Source organism: Phaeoacremonium minimum, assembly GCF_000392275.1.
Source record: "Phaeoacremonium minimum UCRPA7 unplaced genomic scaffold PA7_03_scaffold_420, whole genome shotgun sequence".
NCBI classification, from domain to species: domain Eukaryota; kingdom Fungi; phylum Ascomycota; class Sordariomycetes; order Togniniales; family Togniniaceae; genus Phaeoacremonium; species Phaeoacremonium minimum.
The window spans coordinates 162,773-179,189 of NW_006921322.1; the positions used below are offsets into that span (position 1 = coordinate 162,773).

Sequence of the window (16,417 nt, forward strand, 5' to 3'; positions counted from 1 at the left end):
AGCAGATTGATCCTGGTTTACACGTACGATGTGCTGTCAGATTAGGCTTCTCTAGGGCCACTCTCAGCCCGGGAGCTGGTTGAAGCCGTTACCTAGTATCGAGTCCCCGCCCAACTTCCGTATGGCGCCATCGGACCCCGGAAGCACGACCGATGAGCCTTTTCTTCACCACGGAATTGCCCTCGCTGTAACAGGACGAAACAGACCACACCTGGACACAAAGGCAATTTCTGCGTAGATCTAAACCAACTATGGCATGTTGCCAGTCTCTCGGGATGGTATCATATTAATTATATGTCACAACATGGTGCCAAGACAATCATGTCCACTCCTCTCCATCCTATCGTCGGCCCAACTGCCGGTCTAGATCACTTCCGAAGCTAAGATTGGTTCCATGACTCTCAAGATGCAGCTCTTGGAAGGTCAGGGGTTAGATTCGAGAAGATAAAAGTGCATGACTATCCTCACAGAAAATCATTACGGGGCGTGTCTGCCAAACACACTAGTGAGAGAAGAAGTGTTCAGCAAATAATGTCAGACAAACAGGATAATGCCTTGGAAGACGGAGCGGTGGAAGAAACAGTCCATACGAAGCCGGTATCACGAGCAGTAAGGTGGTATCGAAGTCCGCTATTCAATGTCATCCTTGTAGGGTTGATTTCATTCACGCAACCAGGAATATGGAATGCGCTCAACAGTATGTCAACCGAAAAGGACATCGAGACATCACGTCGACTAATATCATGACAGGTACGGGAGCCGGCGGTCAACAAGAGCCTTACCTTGTTAATGGTTCTAATTCACTCACTTTCGGGTACGAAATTCATCAACCCCAGCTGTATGTTTCTGACCCATCGTAGGATCATGGTGTTTGGGTGCTCAATATTCTCTATTCTCGCAAACAAGTTCGGTATCAAGAAGGTGTTAATTCTTGGTACTTTGGGTTATGCCCCTTACTCGGCTTCACTTTACGTCAACAATCGATATGGCGTTGAGTGGTTTGTTCTCTTCGGTGGTGCCACTTGCGGCATCGCAGCATCTGCACTCTGGGCCTCCGAGGGTGCCATCGCACTCGGATACGGCGATGTAAAGGATCGTGGAAAGTTCAGTAAGTTACTGACATGTCCGTCAAAGTCACTAGGCTGACCAAATGTCACAGCGGGTATTTGGCTTGGGCTTCGCGAGCTCGGCCAGCTAATTGGTGCATCTATCCAATTGTCTTTGAATGTGAATAATGGAAGTCGCGGCAAAGTCTCGTACACAACATATCTAGTGTTGATCGGCCTCCAGTGCCTTGGCTTACCGCTAGCATTACTCATTTCATCACCGGAGAAGATCATCCGACGAGATGGAAGGAAGATTCCTGACCCGACGCAGAACAAAGCGGTACTGGCAGAGTTTCGCAAGCTATGGAATTTGTTGAAGAAAAAGCAGATGTATCTTCTCATCCCCATCCTTACCGGTTTTAATTGGAACGGAACGTATCTTGGCATATACTTGACCAAATATTTCTCCGTTCGAGCAAGAACCCTCGGCTCGTTGACTTCCGGTGTTGTTGCGACGGTCGCCAATATTTTCTGGGGATGGTTCTTCGACCGCCCCTTTCTGAGACGGCCCACCCTGGCACGATTCACGTGGGCATTCTTTGCTGTGTTCATGACCGCATTATTTGGCTGGCAGTTCGCAAATGAGAAGCTGTACTCTGGTAGCAATCCAAAGGTCACACTTGATTGGGCAAATCCAGGGTTCGGTAGAGGATTTGCAGTCATGGTTTTGATGAGGTAAGCTTCACGATCCACCCGTCAAAATGCATGCTAATTGCAGAGAAAGGTTCATGAACGAATCTCATTATATGTTTGTTTACTGGATTATCGGAACGTTTTACGACGATCTCGAAACATTAACCTTGGCGGTTGGGATCGTTCGGTCTTTTGAGTCTGTGGGATCATGTCTCTCGTTCGGGATTGGCGCTGCTCAGGTGGCGCCAATGGTCAATTTGATCATTGCTTTCGTGATGTTCTGCATCACCATACCTGCTACGTCCTGGGCCGTATTTCTTGTTCCAGAACGACCAATCGATGCCTCCAAAGGCGATGACGATACCGCTTCCGGGAAACTGGACACTGATCCAGTTCTTGTTAGTAGCGCAGGTGTTGCTGTCGATGGCCCGCATGCATAGCTCTGAAAGACAGGTGGCCAAGCTCAGAGTCTACAGTGATTGGCCGCTCTGAAACCAAGCACCAATCTTGCCCATGGCAAAAAGTGCAAATTGGCAGAACAATGCGTGTTGGAAAGACAATACGGGAATGCACCGGGAACGTGAGTGTAATACAATCGAAGATTGACTGTCATCGCCCTGGACCTGGCTCAGGATTTATATTGCGGCTAAAATACGAAAATGATCACCATTCGAGTCTATTCTATTTTCTTCAGAAGCGTTCTTGGTGCTTTATGTGCCATACCGGTTTGCGCCTGTTGCTGGATGTAACATTGGCCAAACTTCCACTGTCAATACCCCAGGGAAGTGTAAAGGAGGACATCTTTTAATGAGTCGCGCATTCTGCCGTCGGAACACTGTCGTATAAGTGCGGTATGCCGGCTTTGTGATGAAATTATGACCTCCCGCCAGCGAATCATCTGTGGTGTCGTCAACAGTTTCATTCCCATCACTCGTCAGACATGCCGTTCTAAACAAGGCGGAAAAGCGCATCGCCTCTGTGGCCTGTTGTAGAATAGACTTGGATATGTAGCAATATATCTGCTATAGCCACGGGGAACTTCCGCGCATACTCCAACGAGTCCATTATCGGTCAAAGTCCGACAGGTATATCTAATGCATGCGTCATCGTCTCAAGAGTGCCATTGCTGAGGTTTAGTGGCCTGGGGATCGTAATAAGCAGGTGTTTGCGTGGGTTGTGCGCCATAAGGGGCAGGGGCGTATTGCGGATATCCAGCATTGGACGGGTAGCCCGTATTGGATGGATAGCCGGTTTCTGCTGCGTAGGTGGTGGCAGCTGGGTAACCGGTATTTTGCGCGAGATTGTATTGCTCAGACGGATTGTTTGCAGGCACGTAAGTTCCGCGAAGAGTTCCTTTGCGGTGTCTGTGGAAGATGACGCTAGCGTAGATCAGGACGCCAACAAAGGACAGGCTGATGGGCAAGAGTGGTTAGCTTTCGGGGACGAGATCATGCTGGGTCGTCGCTTACTAGATGATGATAGCAATCGCAATGGTAAGCCCGGTTCTGGCGCCAATCATGGACAGAATGAACATGATTGTCCAAATCGTTGTCTGAACGACGTTGGTGATGAGGAAGAAGCGCGGGCTCAGTGTTCGTCTTGCACGCTTAACGATGCAGACAATGTCGAGGACGAGGCATGCCACAATGATGAGCAGAATGACCACTAATATGGCAATGGCGGCTGTGACGCTGGTGCTGGCATTGTAATGCTCCTCTAGCTGGTCCTCGATGTCGTCCGAGTAGGCGGCAATCACACCGATTGCAAGGCCATACATTCCAATCTCGAAGAGCATAATCAGAATCCTGATGACCCAGAACGGAATCAGGACCCGCTTCATAAACGGCGAGTCGCCGACGACATGATGCGATCCCATGTTGATGTTCCAGTCGGATCGTCAACCTTTGGCAATGAAGGAAGGACTTGCACAGTTCGAAGTGTGAGGAGAGAGAGGTGGTTCACAGAAATTAATCGAGGTAAAGAAGCCCAAATGTGTCTGATGCGCCTTCTGGCTGAAATGTCGGGCGAGAACATCTAGCTTTATGGGCCCCTGGCCAGCAGGGTAGAAGAACGCTAATTCGTCATGGTACGGACGGTCATCAACAGCCAAGACCTGGGTCGCACAGCCCTACTACAAAGGCAGCCTCCTTGGCCTTTATTTAGCGAGTTTCTCCACATTAGATCGTAAATTTGCTATTTCAGGTGCAGTGTGATGCCTTGGACTAGCATGTGCAACTTCCAGGTTCGGTGTCACCACTAAGTAATGTCTTGTCCTGTCTCGATCACCTCGCTGGCTCGATGGGCCTGATGGATGGTGACTTGTCCGGATCCCGATGATCACAACTGCAACTATGACAATCTGAAAGGCTGATTCATTCTCGAAGAAACGGAAATCGAGTTGTCAGCATTGCATCCCTCGATTTGCGAGAAATGGTGTGTCCCTCAGGAGGGTTGTTTTGTGAGACGGCAAGATAGGGGTCGTGGCGCCGCGGCGCTGCACGACCGAGAAATTAGTCTAGCTGAAGGATCTGCTACCCTCACCAAGCTCACCAACATAATTTCGCCTCGCGCTTGTAGGGTTGGCGGCGCAGCGTGTTTCATGCAATGGCCTCATTCGCCGCGGGCAACCTCGCCAAGACAGGCGGCGCTTCAGCGCTCGCTGAGGCGCAATTTTCACAACTGGCGATCGACACATTGAATGGCAAACTGCCGATCATAGAGGCTTGGAAAGAGCGATGTCGCTCAATGCTCTGATGTGCATCGCTCTCAAGGATCTGAACACACGGGAGCCGCACGGCAGCTGCATGGCTAAATTACTTGGGACGCGTTGAACCGAGGTCAGCCGTCACAGCTCATAACTTTATAAATAAGCTTATTCCAGATAATCCGTTTGTCCCGCCCCAACCATCTGTCATGCCGCCGTGGGGGCTCAAGCTGGTCAGCCCGATAATCCACTTCTCTCCATTTGCAGTCCAATTCCTGCTCCATTGCAGTCTAGAGCACAATGTCCAGTCCCCCGTCCTCTCGAACATATTTGAGAATATCATACCTTTTAACAAGCGTCCTGTTTCGATTTAGATGTGAAGAGTTGCATCATATACTGCATACGCTTACGTGTATTCAATGGTCCCGGTGTCCATCCGTCGACAGCCATCAATATACCGCATCACCTGCTTGTGAAGTTGGGGATCGTCGTTTGTCATATTACTAATTCTCGCAGAGAGCAGATCGAGCCGATCTCTGGATGCTTCCATCTCAGATACTAACTGAGTGATGGCTTGGCTAAGGGATAACCCCGAATGATAGAGTACAGGTACAGAATTGATGAAGCAGTCTGTAGCCTGTAGATAGCAATACTGTTAGCGACGCAGACTGCTTGCCCAACAAAAGTTTGGGGGAATTACAATCTCCTTCCTAAGCGACAAGATATCGTTGATACTGCATAGTAGTCAGCCACCTGTTCTACTTCTCGACTATTACAGCTCACTTCTTACATTATTATACAAAAGTTGCACTCTTTCCAGATGCCCCTCATTTCGTCTGTGCTCTTGATCCATTCTGGTAATTGTGTTCGGAGTGGAATTCTGTTGGTAATGGTCGTCATATGAATCAGCAATCCTCTATTACAATCGGGTAACTCACTCAAGAAGCAGAACAAATATGTCGACTGCAGTCACGCCGTGACGAATATCCATATAGCTTTCGTAGCTTGGGACACTTCCATGGAGCCGCTCCACTTGCTCCTTCTCTGAATGCTTAAAAAAGCTTTGAATCGCATCAAAAAATCTCTGGCGGTTCCCTAATATCTATGTAAGCATAGTATTTTGAATGCCTCAAGATGTTCTGCTTGCCTTTCCCGACCCTTTGGCAATAGCCGTCCGCGAACTGCTTGAAGAGAGCGCTTGCAGGATCAGGCAACGGTGGTTCTTCTAACTCTTCGTCAACGAGCCTAAGACAGTAATTGACATAAGTGAGCGATTCTTTCCGGAACGCGCAAGCCTTTTCGAGATCATCTGAGAGTATATGCTCATTTGTATCAATGGTGTCGTCCCAGACAAAAGCCCAAGTCGCGAAAAGAGCGGCGAGATACAGATCGTCCCAAAGAGCCTCTGGCCACCAACTATCATGCATTCCGTCAGCTAGATGGCGAGTATAGTGAGACATTGTAGGTGTTTACATGGAGCAAAAAAGCCCGAAGTCGCCCCGTTTGAACTGATGGCAACGTTTGGCGTCCGGTATCACCCTATAGGGGAGTAGATGTCAATAATTGTGACACCGGAACATCGTGTAAGTAGGTACGGGGACATACTTCTCCAGCCAGCTATCCACCGCATTGCGCAACTGGTCGCAGTGAGTATTTCGCTCCCCATGCGGCCACGAAGGAAACAATTGTAACATGTTAGGAACGCGCAGTATCTGACCACGAAGGTCTTCTGCAAGATTTGTGTTCAGATTGTATGATCCAGTCATAATGGAAATGCATGAATTCAGCCAGGAATACCTTGCACTTTCAGTGGGAGCGAGAAAACAAAAGTCTCCAGGATGCAAGAAGAGGGAATTGAAATAGATTGAAGGGTTATGGTGGTCACGTCTCTGTTACTTGGGCTTTACAACTATGACTTGAGGCAGAGCTTCCTGTGCTACACACCGAGTTTTCGCATGGGCAAGAACAGCATAACAGATACGGTGTCCAAGCCTATCAGAGCTTTCTGCCTATCGAGAAGTAGATAGCTTCATATACAATTCTTATGCACATCGATCTATTGAGGTCATGATACGAGCCAGCTTCTTTCGATCGGTCAACCATCAAATCAACAGCAGATTCGTTTGCCCAATAGCAGGGTTTTAGCTGCGACTATTCAGCCAGCATAGTAGTATGATTCGTCAATATTTTGGGAGTAGTGGACTTATTTCTTAGATGCAGGTGGAAAAAGAAAATAATGAGGCAGGCTCCGGTTGTTGAATCCTTGTAGGTCGATGGGCTTGATCTTGCAGCCGGAACCAAGATCAGGCGCATTCGTATGCCGCAAACGCTTTCTTTTCTAACTTTTCTGCAAGTTCGGTGAGTTATTTCGCTATGTAGACCAGTGAACTGCATTCTTCTGCGCTTGGCACAGCGTGGCTTGATGCCTGCTCAGGTAGCTGCATGCGAATGATCTCTATTCGTCGATCTCAAAGTGCGGAAGGTCATGGGATCCTCACTCAATCTCCCCAAGGTTTGCTCTCGGTCTTTTTGAATCTCACATAGATCTATGACATGTTGAAGGGAATTGCGGAGACAATTGCACTATTCATGTCACGCGCAAAAATTTGAAGAGCATGTCTCATTCCTCGTCCCAGTGGTGTTATTCTCTACGAGTAACCAAGAAATTCATAGGTATTCAGTGTATCTTTGTATTGCCCGTTCAGGCCCGAACCTTTTTGTCAATAACAGTGGACCTTTTCGTGAGTATGGTACACTGCCTGAACCTGATAATCATAATTTCATCCTAGACTTTCGCTGCCTTTGTAAGCTGGGAAGGTTGGCACAGTTGGCGGCCAGAACAGCTGGTAGATTAAAGTCTAGTATGGCTGAAATCTGCATTTGGTAACATTAGAGTAGATATACTCAGCTTTCAGGAGCTGTGCTTACAAGGGTCGCGCTGGAAGGCATAGTTTGGATCTTCCAATGCTTTGTTGATAGTAGCCCGGTTTTTCTCTGAAACAATGAACTGATAGAAAGGAATGATAGTGGTGTCTTTGTGAATGACAGTATCGTGTTGTGAGGAGTAGATGTCTCTCAGAACCTTATACGTCGGACGATACAAGGCACTGCCTCTTCCACCACCGTAAGATATGTTGATATTTTCTTTGTAAAAGTCCAACGCCATGGAAATCTGGACTTACAGAACTTGACCTGCTATATTGAGAACATTGCTTCTCGAAATACCGTGGCCGCTCTCTGTAGCTGCGCTAGCTTCCACATAGGAGGCAAGGAAGGCACTCGAAATAGCTGCCCTGTGGCTGTAGAATCACGCTATCTTAGAGAGGCATGACTATCCTTATAAAGTTGAGACACACACACTTTGCGAATACACCCCCAGCTTCTAGCGATGTACTGAAAGCAGGCCGACTAGACGAGAGTTGCAAGTTTAATGCCAAAAATACCCAAGTGTGAGACTTGGGACTAGTTATGGCCCCCATAGCTTCGCCCTCTACCCCCAAGTAACTTAACTCTTAATTGAGTTGAAAAGAGTTCAGACACTCAGTGTAAAAGTCCCTAACTAATCGCAAAATGACCCTAGCCTCTCAAAGCGATAGCGAGTTCATGTCTTGTGTGAAACCGACAATGCAGGCCACATTGTCCGGCCTTCCTCTATGAGGCGCGAATCGCTTGGGACATGACCTTATTCCCCGATCCCTAGTGGCCCTCAGTGAAGAATATTGTATTGAAATCTTGCGTGATGGCGATGGTAATATAGTTGTATGGGTAAGACTCAATGTTTATCGACCACGGGAAATGTCCGAGATAGAAAAGCCATGTTATGATATTGCATATATGACGTCCATCTTAGCTGACATGCCCTGATAAAACCCCCACTGACTGCATACTTCAAGTTTTGTCTCAGTGCTCCAAATTCAACCGAACCAAGACCCCCATGGTATCTTCATGAAGAAGGATCGATCTTAGGCTTTCTGTGCCATGACCCAGTAATGCTCAAATCCAACCTCGCAAAGTCCACTTTCAATGTCTGAGACGACTGCATCTACAATGCGGGAAGCGTCCTCGTGCGTTTTCACGTAATCAAAGCCTCCTTTTTCGACAATACCATGCATTGACTGGCTACCAGCAGCAAGGAGGAGTATGCCAGCGGTACGCCGCACATCGGCATCCCCAGCGTAGGTGCTAAACGCCTGCTGTGTGCAATTGACGTATCCGGCATTCTTGATATACCTTAACAAGTTTATGCCAGCACTATTAACCGTTTAGTCTTCTTGCATAGTCTATGGGTGACGTTCATGGCGACCACAAAAGAGGAAAATTTCGGCGAAATTCTGAGAGCAGTGTATCTATCGATGACTATACGGGTATCGAGACAAAATAAATGGACTTACTTCGGGTCTCTGTCAACGGATAGAGCATATCGAGTCTCAGCACTGATCCAGTCGAGGAAGTTCTTGGTCATTGGCAAGCATTGCCAGCTGGTGAAGCTAAGTTCATCCCAGAACAGCCAGCCACCAGGTGCGAGAAGTTTCGACAGGTTGCTAGCCACAGATTGCCACTGGTCTACCTTCAATGCGTACAACAGGAGACGCACATGCACAAGATCGTACCGCCCGTGTAGCTCCGGGGCCACGGGTTGTAAAACATCACCAAATTGGAGAGACACGTTGGGAGGCAAGGTCGATTGCTCTGGGAATTTTGAGGGGTCGAAATCAAAGCCGTCAAGCTTTGCTGTAGGTGGTAAAGTCGGGGCTAGATCTTTCAGCCAGATGCCTGTGCCGGTGGCGAAATCGGCAATAGAGACGGATGAACCTTTGCTCTCTAAGTGTTCACGGACATGATCTGGCAACAGTCCTCCCGTGACGACTCTGAATAGGTTATGTTGGGTGTCAAGTCGATTCTCCTCGACGCCTTTGGCACCATTATTCAAGGTGTATACAGGACCCATACTGACTGCAGTTGAAGGGGAGAGAAGTCTAAGAGATGTGTCATCTTTGAAGGATTGAGGGCTCTAGAGTGCTATTAGTACTTCAGATGAGAGAGATGGCACAGCTATCATGGATTGAAAAGTGGATGGCAATTGGCAAATTGTATATGATGACAAGTGGGAGGATCCGCTGAGAAAGCCTTAGCTTACTCTAGTTGTATCTCTGGTGACTTATAGAGAACAGGGTGGTTGAATCGGCAGCTATTACTTGAGGACGGGCCGTCGAAACGATGGAGTTTAGACTGCTCGACCCTTGTAGCTTGTCTTCCGTGCCTCTCACCTAACGAGCACTTGCTGACATGCCGCATCTTCTCGGGATTGCCGGCGATCTATGTCCAGCAGTGCTGATGTAGCGCCGTTTCTTGGCAAATCACGGAACGGAGCAGGCACGGAGAAAAGGATGGTAACTGTCAGCTATTTCATACGCAGAGACTTCCCGGCACGAAAGTTACGTGAAAGAGTTTCGAGGGGCTAGCACTTTGAGGGCTTGTTTTCTTCGGAGGTAGTGGATGTGGTAAGCTCACCAGCCTTTCCACCGCTAGCATTCCTTCGGCTGCGCGCTCGCGCTGTCAGAAATTCGGTAATGCCAAAAGGCGTACCGATACGCCTGACGATGCTAACACCCTTGTCAGCCCAAAGGTAGTCGCTGATGAGGGAGGTAGGTATTCTCCTGTCGCTCACTCTCTGATACCGGCATTGAAAGGGGTTCCAAGGTTGGGTGCGAGAACTTGAATAGTTGAAAACGGGCCAGCTGCTCCCACGGACGCGGACGGCGATACTACTCCAGGGTTATGCATGGCTACAACAGCCACTTCTGCACTACAAATCAAGAGTCCTTCATTTTAGGAGTTTCTAATCATCCGAACAGATTGCCGGGTCGTTTCTAGGCATTGATTTAGGCCTTGTACTCCTTGAAGGTAGGACCTTACTGTGGAGGAGACGACGCAAACAGTTCCGATCATTGAGTACGTGCGGAAGTGCAAGCCAGAACAGCCGTCCCCCTCACGATAAGGGCATTGTTTACGAGTACTGTCACTAGTGTTGACTGGTTAGGGGACAATGGTGTAGCGATTATTGGAGCAGGGACCGCCAGCATGAAGGTCTGGCCATATTCATAGGCGATTTCAATGCCCTATGTTATGTTGAGCGGCAGCAACTTTGTGCCTCCAGGAGGGTTGACTTTGAAGATGCACCGGATATTCTTGCTGTAACTGCAGATCTTGGAATGTCGGCCACATTTGGTTAGGAGTGCTTGCATGTGAAGGCGGATTGTACTGTACATGCATACTTACTCCCTACATACGCACATACATACATATCTACATACACAATACAGGCTTGGTGGTGCTGAAGAGCCTGTGGTGCTGTGGTGGGGTCCAAAGCTGGGCGGGATGATGACGATGCGGGCACTACTACTGCGCAGTATGACGAAAGGCGCCTGTGGGTGCATCGAGAAATGGCCTGGAAGCCGATGGGTCGCCCGGCCGCCTATTCATCATACATCACTGCGAAACAGCAAGCAATGTGCACTTAGTCCACTCTCTACTGCGGCAGGGAAGTCGCAAAGAGCAAGTAGGTAAGGTAGTCGAGAAGGTAGGTGAGAAGACACGTCTCAAGGATTGGTTATTGGAGTCATTATGTTGCATGTACAGCTGGATACAAGGAACCCGGCATTTGGATAGGAAGTAGGACATAGGCCACCCGGTAGGTGTGAGGACCCTTCCTTATGTATATTACCTTACCTAAGGCAGAATGCTACAACCAAACACGACACGCACTCAGGCAACGACTCGTAGATACTGTACTGTGCAGTAGATGCTTTGATTGCGGGATTGGATTCTGGGATTCTTGAAGGGTGGTGTGGCTTGCTGTTAGACTCACTGGAGCCAGTATGTAGTTTGCTAGTCAATTTAGCCAAGGCGTAGTGTCCTTTACATGCGGATTGGCTCAGCTGAACAGTGGGTAGAGGAGCGAACCCTGGGCGGGCATCCGGCGCTGATCTGATCCCTGTCGGTGACGCACCGACCCTCCCCAGCAAGCACCAAGCAGCAGAAAATCATCACTAAACTGGCCGATTCTCTTTTCGTCACCAGCCACCTATCCAACTTCCCTCTCGTCTCCCTCCGCCTCAAACTGAACTCTACCATATTTTCCTCCTCACCCATTCCACCTAGAAGATCTGATCTGACTTGACTCGACTTCGCGAAACTACAGCTTCTGCATCATCACCAGCAGCAGTAGCAGCAGCAATCAGAGCTCCAGCGCATCCTATTCTCTCTATCGCCCAGCCTTTTGCAGCATCCACCGCCGTCGCCGCTCACGCAATGGCTCCCCCGCCGCCTGCAACTATGCCTCTGCCGGAGCGCATCATGACTCTGGCCAAGACTCTCCAGTGTACGATCCCACCCCTGCCCAGACAGCTCCAAATGCTTTTCTTGCGCCAGCTAACCCTCGGTCAATACAGTTGCTTGGTTCATTGGGTATGTCTTTTTCCTTTGAGCCTCTTTTCTCGCCCGTGTGCTCTGGCCAAGCTCCGGCCATCCTCCCGACGGATGCATGCTGGGGTCCACCGGAAAAGGCCACATCACATATGACAGACACACTGCTCAAGGAGGCGACAGAGAGGCCTGCCTGCCGCAATGGGCATGATCTTGTCCCGAGAATGGCGACGACGGGGACTTGAATGCTAACAGCTGCCTCACAGACACCTGACGCTTATCCTGTCGGTTATCCGCTACTCCTTCTCGTGGATCCGAATGAATTACTACTCCCGCACCGCCCAGTTCTCCTACCGCCTGACCTTCATCGCCGCTGCCGTCACATATGGCATCGTCGTCTACAAGACCCTGCGCGCCCGTTCCAAGGCCGGTGCCAAGCTGCAGGCCAGTGCTACGTCCCTGATCTTTGACGAGAATGTCCAGTACCTGCGTATGTTCCGAGCTATGCTGACCTCTGTCCCTGCTGGCTTTACTGACCTCGCTGCAGTCATGGCCCTTGTCTGGCTCTTCTCCCCCCAGTATCCTCTCGCCATGCTCCCCTACGGCATCTACTCCATCTTCCACTTCGCTACATACACCCGCTCCAACCTGATCCCGACCATCATCCCTCCCAAGCAGATCACTCCTGCTACTGGCGCATCACCGAGCGGCAAGCCTCAGTTCGCTCCTCACCCCATTGCGGATGCCATTGGCAGCTTCGTCAAGGAGTACTACGATACATCCATGCTGGTTGTCTCTGGTCTCGAGATCTTGCTCTGGATCCGCCTGCTCCTGGCCGCCATCTTCTTCCAGCGCCGCAGCTGGATCCTGCTCGCCATCTACACCACCTTCGTCCGCGCTCGTTTCGCCCAGAGCAGCCACGTCCAGCAGAGCTTCAGCCTGCTCGAGGCCAAGGTCGACAATCTGGTCGGTGCGCAGGGCACCCCGCCGGTCGCCCGTCAGGTCTGGGAGGGTGTCAAGGGTGGTGCCCGACAGTTCCACTCGGCTACGGATGTTAACAAGCATCTGAACGGCGCTGCTGTCCCGAAGAAGACCTCGTAATGAGCCGCCACGCGAACTTCTCTCTCGCATAGAGCCCGTGCCTCATCGAGCTCCCGTGCCACGACGACAACATGCGCAGCTGGCTCTTGAACATTTCAAATTGCACATGGGCGCCCATGCAGCCAAGAGGCGCGCACGCGAAGCTGATGTAACGAAAAGAAGGGATGAGATAGGACATATACTATTGTATAAGGAGATATCAGTGGTTGGGCAACTGGTGGGGACGCATGCTGTTGGAACGATGTAGGGGATGGATGCAGCGAGCATGGCGAGACTGGTTTCTGCTATATCCGACGTGATGGATGGGGCTTTTACTCTCGGCTTTTTCGTCTGCCTAAGAGGGTGGAGGAGTTTACGGAACAAATCTGAGGCAGGTCTGGCCTCTCTCAACTGGCTTTTTTTTTTGGTTGTAGTCTTTGCGATTGATTAAGCTCCGTTTTATCATCCTTGTTGCTCATGATGGGAATTTTCCTCTGCACTGCGCTTGAGAATGACAGACAATCAATAGATAAGTCATCAATACCGTCAGGGGCCGAGATCCCAGGGCTATTCCCTACTATGCAGTACGTCTAGTGATTTGATCCTAATCTAAGCTCCTCTGAAATGATCGCTGCATTTGTCTACGCTGCTAGTAGGCGGCCAATGCATGCTTGACCTTCCTGACATATCACCGCCAAAGTGTGAAGATTCAAATCGCGTTTAGAGGCGAAGAACTGAGGCGGACCTACCTACCTCTTCAGTCACAAAACACACGTCCAGCAAAGAGAGTCGACGAGCCAAAAACTCAAAAGCTCGTCTACACAAGTAAAGCCGAAACCAGCACGACTTCTAGAGAGAAATTCCAAATAGATTACTTGTATTGATAGGTCAGTATGAATGCTTGGGAGATGGACTGTAAGCTGTCAGCAGCGTAAAGATACCAGCTTCTCCACCGAATCAGCCGATGAGTAGCTCAGCTTGCTTGCGCCCCTCATGACGTCGTCAATCGAATAAGGGAGTACCTAGGTACCTAGCCGTCATTCTGCCCAGCGGCTCTCTCCCTCGCAGATCGTCCAGCCTTAGCCGTCTCATGGTTGGGTCGTAACAAGCCTTGCATGCCTCTACGGCCTCCAATTCAACTACATGCAAGCGGTGCATCCGGCTTATTATGTGTCTGCAATGATTGATACACTATAGATACATCCATGCAGTATCCTGTCTTCTTGGCACCCCTCTCTGAAGTCCTCCACGTACAAATGCATCCGAGCAGCTCCGTGTCTGCAATCCGGTGTCCGTCATGACATCTTTATTGCGGCAGATTGTCGCCGGGCCTCGAGCCAAACATGCTGAGACGGGCTTGGACCTGTGCTATGTCACGGACAACATCATCGCGACGTATGTTAGACTAAGACTTAGATCACGTCTCCCCGTGAACTATTCTCAAGCTAATCATCGTCGTATTACAGATCCGGCCCCTCCCAGACTTACCCCCAGCGCGCCTACCGAAATCCTCTCGATCGGCTCGTTGCCTTCCTCGACGCCAAGCACGGCGAAAACTGGGCCATTTGGGAATTCCGCGCCGAGGGAACAGGATACCCCGACGAAGCTGTCTACGGACGAATACGCCACTACCCATGGCCGGACCACCACCCGCCGCCCTTCCGGCTCGTGCCGATGATCATGGCCAGCATGCGCAACTGGCTTGGCGGTGGAGAGCTGGATGGCGGCGTGGTGACGGAGGAGAAAGATGGCCACGCCACGAAGCAAGACGGAGAAGCCGACAAAGATAAGGACAAGAATTGGAAGGAGAGGTTGAAGGCAGTTGCCGGCGTCGACAGTGGGAAGCGTGTTGTGGTGGTCCACTGCAAGGCAGGCAAGGGCCGGTCGGGCAGCATGGCGACTAGCTATCTGATCTCCGAGTGCGGATGGTCGCCCGAGGATGCCCTGGCACGATTCACCGAGCGGCGAATGCGGCCCAAGTTCGGCGCCGGCGTCTCCATCCCGTCCCAGCTTCGCTGGATCAGCTACGTTGACAGGTGGACGAGGGGCGGGAAGAAGTATGTGGACCGTGAGATCGAGATACTCGAGGTGCATGCCTGGGGGTTGCGACACGGCGTCAAGGTCAGCGTCGAGGGCTTTGTCGATGAGGGAAAGAAGATCAAGGTCTTTCATACGTTCAAAAAGGAGGAACGGCTCATCATCGAGGGGGAAGCTCCCGGTGGAGGCGGCATGATGGACTTTCTTGGTGATGCGCTGAGCCCAACCAAAGATGACGACGAGATCGTTGAGGAGGCAGACTTTGGGCAGATCACCGACACGGGCGGTTCCGGCGCTTCAAGTCCCAAGAGTACGACCTCACTCCCAGCTAGGAGCAAGTCAAAGTCACTCAAAGGATCTCGGACAAGTCTCATTCGAAGAGCATCCAAGTCCGGCTCAAGTAGCAGCCTCAAGAAGCTCGGCGACAGGAAAAGTAAGACCATCGATGCAGCCGATGCGGCCACATCCTCGCCATCGTCGGCAACATCGTCACCGCCTGATGCGTCAAATCTTAGCCTATCCGACCCAAAGACACAGTCGCAGTCCTCTCTGTCACACTCTGCTACCTTTGCCGACCAGAACGAACCCGGCGGCATGGCCGTCATCTTCAAGCCCGAACAGCCCATCCGTATCCCGAACAGCGACATTAACATTTGCGTGGAGAGAAGGAATCGAGCACGTGCATCGATGGGCTTGACCATGGTGACGGCCGTCGCGCATGTCTGGTTCAACACGTATTTCGAGGGCAATGGTCCGGAACAAGATGGCAAGGCTGATGATTCTGGCGTCTTTGAGATCGAATGGGAGAGGATGGACGGCATCAAGGGAAGCAGCCGCAAAGGGACTCGTGCCGCCGACCGGATCAGCATAGTCTGGAGAGCGGTGGGCGCTGGAGAAAAGGGTGTTGAAGGTGCGGCTGTGGAGGATGGCAAGGTGGTCATCACGGAGCCAGGTGAGGGCGAACCAGTACCTCAGATGCAAGCAGCAGACTGGAAAGGGAACAATGAGGAGGACCCCGAGGCCCAGAAGCACCTGGGTCTCCGAACGGAAGATCCGGAGAGTGCTAGTGTCAGTAAGGCAAGCAGCATCAAAAGTCAGGATGCAGGCCAGTCAGAAGAGGAGGCGAGAGACGACGATTCTATGAAAGGCGTCAAGACAAGCGGACCAAGTGGCGAGGAGGTGGTCGAGGATGTGCAAGGGAGTAAGGGCCGTGCCGCATCCGATCACCAGCTCAAAGTCGAAGCAACTCAGGGTACCACAGACGATCCTGAGGCGGCAGCGAGGGGGCGTACCTCGTGATAGGGCATGGTGTTAGTGAAAATGTGTTCGTGGATGGGATACGGGCAAGTCGGCGTCTAGGGCTGGGTATAAATGGTACGATGTACTGAAACAGGGCAGCAGTGCCTACTGCTGACCAACACCCTCTCAAGAT

General features: G+C 50.7%; 4 protein-coding genes across 4 annotated transcripts; 3 read left to right on the forward strand and 1 right to left on the reverse strand.

Annotated features, from left to right (window-relative positions):
- Nucleotides 1-864: 864 nt before the first annotated feature.
- Nucleotides 865-1,785, forward strand: UCRPA7_5645 (putative duf895 domain membrane protein; the record flags this gene model as incomplete). Its single annotated transcript, XM_007918190.1, has 2 exons — nucleotides 865-1,108; nucleotides 1,160-1,785. 2 exons carry the CDS (start codon nucleotides 865-867, stop codon nucleotides 1,783-1,785), a joined length of 870 nt encoding a protein of 289 aa, XP_007916381.1.
- Nucleotides 1,786-3,207: 1,422 nt separating this feature from the next.
- UCRPA7_5646 (putative cys met metabolism pyridoxal phosphate-dependent enzyme protein) lies at nucleotides 3,208-3,615 on the reverse strand (the record flags this gene model as incomplete). The annotated part of the gene is made up of 1 exon (XM_007918191.1): nucleotides 3,208-3,615. One exon carries the CDS (start codon nucleotides 3,613-3,615, stop codon nucleotides 3,208-3,210), a length of 408 nt encoding a protein of 135 aa, XP_007916382.1.
- Nucleotides 3,616-11,856: 8,241 nt separating this feature from the next.
- On the forward strand, nucleotides 11,857-12,969 carry UCRPA7_5647 (putative endoplasmic reticulum protein; the record flags this gene model as incomplete). The annotated part of the gene is made up of 2 exons (XM_007918192.1): nucleotides 11,857-11,910; nucleotides 12,124-12,969. 2 exons carry the CDS (start codon nucleotides 11,857-11,859, stop codon nucleotides 12,967-12,969), a joined length of 900 nt encoding a protein of 299 aa, XP_007916383.1.
- A 1,276-nt stretch (nucleotides 12,970-14,245) lies between these two features.
- UCRPA7_5648 (putative phosphoinositide 3-phosphate phosphatase protein) lies at nucleotides 14,246-16,284 on the forward strand (the record flags this gene model as incomplete). The annotated part of the gene is made up of 2 exons (XM_007918193.1): nucleotides 14,246-14,343; nucleotides 14,415-16,284. The coding sequence occupies 2 exons, from the start codon at nucleotides 14,246-14,248 to the stop codon at nucleotides 16,282-16,284; spliced, it is 1,968 nt and encodes a 655-aa protein (XP_007916384.1).
- Between the last annotated feature and the right edge of the window lie 133 nt (nucleotides 16,285-16,417).